We start from the raw sequence: 6,000 nt of genomic DNA, 5'->3' as shown, positions 1-6,000 counted from the left end.
GTTCCTTTCAGATTCCTTCTGGAAGAAAGTAAAGACTATCATGAAGAAAATCCTGTGCAAGACTATAGGAAATGCACCCAGTAGACTAAGCAAGACTGAAGCTCTTCTTTGACCTGATAAAGCGAATAAAGTGTAATGTTAAGATAGAGAAAGAGTAACACCCGCCTCCTCCTCCTCTGCACACACACACACAACTTGTTTACAAAAGTGCCTTGTAGTGACTGCTGGTGGTGTCACTCCGTCCCATGCCCCAGAGCTATCACCGGGCCTCATGGGAGATGTGACTACAGCACTGGACATGGGACTGTTTGTTCACTCACTTTCTGTGAAGAGAGTTTTGAACTGTGTTTTGAATAGACAGCATTTTCTTTGTGTGGTTGGTAAATAACACAGAGCAAAGTTAGTCAGCAAGTTGCATAGCTTCTGCATTCTGATTCTTTGGAGCCCTTTTGTATCAAGCTTGACAGGATGTTTTTAACAGAATGTGACCTCACTGGGATACCAGAGGTAAGGAAAAAGTTATTGGGGCTGTTGTGGAATATTTTGCACAGAGCTGACAGAAAGTACTGTTTTAAAATGCCTTTTGGAAAGAAGATGGTCTCATGGTGATCCAGTCAACACCTTGTTCAGTGAAAATCAATGTCTTTCACTCCTTCGTAAGTTATAGGATGCCTTAACAAGATTTTCTATTTCCCACCTACGGAAAAAGAGGCTGATTTGCAAATCTCAGAACAGTTACGTACTTGCTCATTGAGCAAAGGCCCAGTTCTAGTGACAGAACATCAAAATCTTTTCTTTCTAACACAGCACAGAATAAGCAGATCAGATCCAGTTGTTCATCCAAGTCCTAGAAGCAGCAGTGTGAGTATCGGAGCGGTGGCAAACCCAGCAAGACCAGGCAACAGCAACCTTGTGGACACCCATCCTCAGTCACTGGGTGAAGGTAAGAAGGAAAAGTGACACAAAGTAGTATCATTGCTCTCTCCGGGTAGGACCAGGTGCGGGTTTGCATCACGGACAGCGAAGCTGAGGCTGCCGCTTGTCGCGGCGCCTGCGGGCAGAGCAGAGGGGGTGCGGTGCCCGGGGGCTGCGGGCTCTGCGGGCACCCCCTCTCCTCCCTCTGCTGGCCAGCGCCGGGGCAGCGCGGGGGACCCGCACCTCCGGGCTGCCCGGGGAGCCCTGACCCGCACCGGCTCTCCAGGGCTTCCCCAGGGTGCTGCTCCTGCTACTGAGCACGGACAGGATGGAGTGGTGCGAGCTTCAGCTGCCGTAAAAGAAGGGAGAGGAATAAGAGTGTTCCACAAGTCGGAGAAGATGATTTACCAAAAAAAAAAAAAAAAAAAGGATGTCAGATTCAGATATTTATACAGTATAAAATATTATAGATTCATGCTGAACATCTGTTTACATTCAGGATCTAAACAGGTTTTTATGGAAAATGAAAGAAAAATGCGTTATTACACAAAATAGCTTCATGAATAAGAGGGATTTTGCTGTTCTGAAATTGAATTAACAATATGTGATCTGCTTTACTATCTACACCAACAGAACAACAAAACTTCATTGTTTTTGTGGTCAACAATTGTAGAGGTTTTTTCCAGCCAGTATAGGTGACTTAAAAAGTTTGTTTGGAGTTGCTGGTGGAGCAGTGAGAGGAAATGTTCTCATGATATGTAAAACTGTTATTCATACTTGAACACTTTCATAAAAAAGAAAACTAAAATTATGCTTTTAAAATTGGAAAGTTTTGGGTTTTGCTGACAACGAAAGTGTTCTTTGGTAAATGAGGATGGAAAAGTTTGCTCATTTACTTATGACTAACTAGAGTTGCTTTTTACTGTAAGGCACATAAAGAACTACGTCTTTGTTTTTGCTTGTGATCAGTTAAAAAACGTATAGTTTGAACTTCATTTAGCTGTATGAAAGATGTGGTGAGTGCATCACTCCTCCCAGTAAGACAGGGTGATGACTTTGGTTTGACAAAGCTTTTACAGTGATACTTTTACGTTGCCAAGCCTGTTACAGTACTTTGATCCATTGGTGTGTGGTCAAAAAAGCTGCAAGCTCTGCCCTAATTAAGGCAAATATTTATACTGAAGAACCTTCTAGAGAGAAGCATGTTATGTGAAGCAGAAGTATGTCAAACGGGGATGATTAAAGATGTTAAATTTATATTCACAACTTAGGTATTTGTGTTGCAGTAGTACTTCTGGTCTTCATCATGGGTCAGATGTTTGGAATTGTATAATAAACCCCAAGATTTTATAAAGCAAACATCTAATGATGATATGAGACCTGAGATAGCAGTTAAATTTAAAAATGTAACAAATTAGTAATAATAAATGTGTTAAGATAGAGTTTTCAGATTGAATATCTATCTACAGCTGTATATGTACTGTGAGGTGGTTTTTAACAGATGATTTTTCGTAGTGTCTCATTCTCTACAGATAAACTGCCACCAATAGTTGTAAGCTTGATCTTTTTATGACCTTCAGTCAGGGAGATATTAGCAGGGTGGGATACAATTTACTTCATCCTGGAATTTGAAGAAAAGAGTGCAAAAGTTCAATAAAAGTGGATCGTTTCATATTGATGAAAGCTACGGTGGAGAAACCAGTAGAGGTCAGTGCAGAGTGCTGAAATGGAAGGAGAGTGCCAATTGTGCTCTCTACTTTTGATCTTTAACTTTTCCTTTAAAATAGGGTAAAGGCTTACAGTGGCTTACAGCCAATATTCCTATCCTCTTCGAAAGATAGACTAAACATACTTGTGACAATATGATAATGTCACACTGCTTAAACAGATCACTTTAAGCAACAAAACACATTTTGTTGCATGTTATAGCTTGCAGACAGATGCTGGAAGCCTTATTTGGTGGAAGCATTACTGAAACCAATGTGTAATACTTATTACATACATTGCAGTGATAATACATCTAGTTGATGGCTATGTAGCAAAAAAAAAAAAAAAAGTAGGAGAAAGGATAATTTTTAGGGAACAAGTTTTCAAATATTTGAAGTCACAGTAACAACAGAATTTTTCTCATTTTTGGTAAAAAGTTTGTAAAATTATCATTATGTGGTGTTTTAAAAGTCTTTTCTTTGTGTATATACATAGATATGCAGGGGAGTGGGGTGAGGCAAACAGACTCTGTATATAAAGTTGAATTATCTTTTGTTTCACTTTTTAAAGCCATTGTTTGCTTGTGGTTTCCTATTGTGATTTAAAGCAAGGAAAAGAATCACTGACTATAGTCAGTGCATGAAAAGATCCTTCAATATATATTAGCTGCAAAATCTCCTCTCTGAAAAGGCTTCTATTCAAGCTGCTTTCTGTGAATCTAGAAAGAGCAACCTGCCTGTCCCCATTCTGTTTCCTTACACTTTAACTAAGTACTTTGAAAATGAGCTTGCTATTAAATTCTGATTGTTGAATATCAAGGAATTGCAAAAAAATTATCACCAGATAAAAGGGGTCTTGTTCTACTTTGATTCAAATGCCAACCTTCATCTGCTGTCTATGATGTTAGGGGGAAATTTCCCATACCTTTAAAGAGAGTAGAGCCACACGAACAGTAAATATTCTTGAAAATCCTCTTCACTTGTTCTGCTTACCTTTCATGTCCTTCTTTAAATTGATTATGGAGGCATTGGAAAGAATCCAACACCTTTGAAAATCATACTTTCTTTTCATTTCCTTTATCATGCTCTTAAAAGTGTCATGAGCCAGACAGCGACTCTGCAGCCCTTCCTCACAGGCACTTGTTCTGTGTAGCATGAGTGGGAAGGAAGCTCCAAGGGCTTTAAAGGGAGGATTACAGCAAGGGAGGGATTCCCTGATAACTGTAGCAGCTATCAGCTGTATAAATTGAGGTGGGAAGGAGAGAGAGATGCTATAAACTGCTGTTGCGTATCTGACCTGTGATATGTTTTTGCTGCAATTCTCTGTGTAAGATCACATACAGGTCTTCCAATCCATGGGTTTCATGTCAATATCTCCATTTATACATGTAGCATAAAGGGCTGGATTTGTGAAGCCAATGAAGTGCTCGTGTTTGAATCAGCAGAGAGACCAGAATCTCTACAGGCTTGTTTCACCAAATTTTTTTCCCTAGGGCAAAGAAAACTTAGAAATAATCTCATTTCTTTCATAAGACAGCATCCAATCTAATATAGTCGCATACAAGTGATAGTATGTCAAATGACAATTTCAAGTAGGAGTCACAATTTTTACCAAAACCTTGTATTCAATTCCTCTCAATTCAGTTCTTCTTTAAAATTGAAGAAATAACTTTAAGTACTATTTTCACTCCTGGATTTGATTATGTTTTGAAAAAATAGTCTTGAGTCCAAAAGTCAAATCCCCCTTCTCTCCCCACATAAGCTTCTGTCATCCATAGCATTTTGACAAGCAATATATTTCAGTTGGCTTTTACATATCTCTCTCATTTTTTGTTGGTTAAAAAGGGTGTGAGAAGTTGTGTTTAGCTGAGCCACAGTGGAAGTGCTTGATTACAGTAGCTGATTCTCTTCATTAGTTTTTAGTTATTTGTTCCTCCTCAAATGCTTTTCCCGCAAATTAGTGCAGAGGTTGAAATTAAGGTACTATTTATAACCCTCAGTGCTCTGGTTTTAGCCAGTCAGTGTTGAAGTCCACAAGTCCAAGTGGACTCTTGATTCAATTAAGTTTGCTTGTTTGTTAAATTTCATTAGCAGCTGGCCCACTTTTTTTTTTTTTGACTTTTTCTTTTCTGTAACATCCTGAATACAAAACCCCAAAATTCAGAGACCAAAATAATGTTGCTGAAAACGTGTAGTTTAGTCAAGTGTAAAGCTATGCTAGAAGTTTGGTGTTCTTATCTGTATGCTGACCAAAGATAGAAGATTGCAGCCTAGCAGCTCATGACCAAGAAGCAGAAGGTCTATCTTACTGCTGGAGTTCCCAGTCTGTCATAGATCAACGTTTGATATTTTCTTGATTGTGGTATTATTCATACATACAGGTATGGTAATATCATGTTCTCGTTTTTTTTCCCCTCCCTTTTGATGTCTTTGATCTATTCTTTTTTTTGCTGCTTTGTAGAAGTTTTACTCTGCAAAGTAGTTGTGCATAGTTAAATTATCTTGCCACTATACAGCTACGTTTTACATTTGTTTAACTCAGGGATGTATTTCTTCATTCTTAGTTCATAAGGGGGTGGGGGTGACTACCAAAATCTTTATGGTACCTGAAGTGAAGGTATCTGTCATTCAGATAAAGCTTTGTATTCTGTTTAGGCATGTATCAAAGAAAATGTGGGCTTGTGTCCAGCTGGGAGTAGCCCTGATTCAGTCAGTGGTGATCAGTGACCAAGATAGCAGTGCTAGTGAAAATCTCCTCATGTAAACAAGGAAACTGTGGCATTTGCACCAGCAATTGAATAAATTCAGGCTCCTTATGGGTAATTACATTATCAATCTGCAGATTGCAAAATAAACTTAAAAAAATTAGAGCCAGTAAATTAGAATGATAAATGTAGGCAAATAAACCGTAATTTCAAAAATTCAATACGGAGGAAAAAGATATAGATTTTTCACCCATTTCATGAATAAATGGACAGCCTAAGCAATTGGTGTAATTCTGGGAAATGTAGACATATATCACAAGAAAATGTCAATATTGCAGTTTTGTTTTTGGTGGTTCTATCATTTTACTGAAACATATCTATGGAGGCATCTTTATTTCTAATGTGCTTTAAGAATCAGAAATGGTGATTTTCCCCGATTATATTAGATTGGATCATGTAGCTGGGTTTGGGTGGTTTTCACTTTATCCTGGATTTCTGTTGGGAGTTTGTTACCTGCCCTTTTCACTGTGTATCTCAAATCAATACTAGGCTTTTTTTTTTCATTGCTTCACTTTCTCATATGTCAAGAGCAAACTTCAGATGCCAGTCTCTTGATATTCTTTGACTCCCACTGAAATCCATACAAAGCTGATACAAGTCTTGAGTGTCTCACA

The 6,000-nt window shown here is 38.4% G+C and overlaps 1 protein-coding gene across 2 annotated transcripts in view; it reads left to right on the top strand.

Moving 5' to 3' along the window:
• Window positions 1–468: 468 nt before the first annotated feature.
• Window positions 469–6,000, top strand: part of ST18 (ST18 C2H2C-type zinc finger transcription factor) — a gene marked incomplete at both ends in the record, with an annotated part of 166,211 nt that continues 160,679 nt past the window's right edge. The window contains 2 exons of one of the 2 annotated variants that reach the window (XM_082279424.1): window positions 469–507; window positions 808–943. In XM_082279424.1, coding sequence (XP_082135550.1) covers window positions 469–507; window positions 808–943 — 175 coding nt within the window. Of the gene's footprint in view, window positions 508–602; window positions 657–807; window positions 944–6,000 lie in introns of those variants that run through there. The other variant, XM_082279423.1, reaches the window with a different exon arrangement.

This window comes from Coloeus monedula, assembly GCF_965178545.1.
Source record: "Coloeus monedula genome assembly, chromosome: 1".
Classification (NCBI taxonomy): domain Eukaryota; kingdom Metazoa; phylum Chordata; class Aves; order Passeriformes; family Corvidae; genus Coloeus; species Coloeus monedula.
This window is presented reverse-complemented; position numbering and strand designations above follow the sequence as displayed.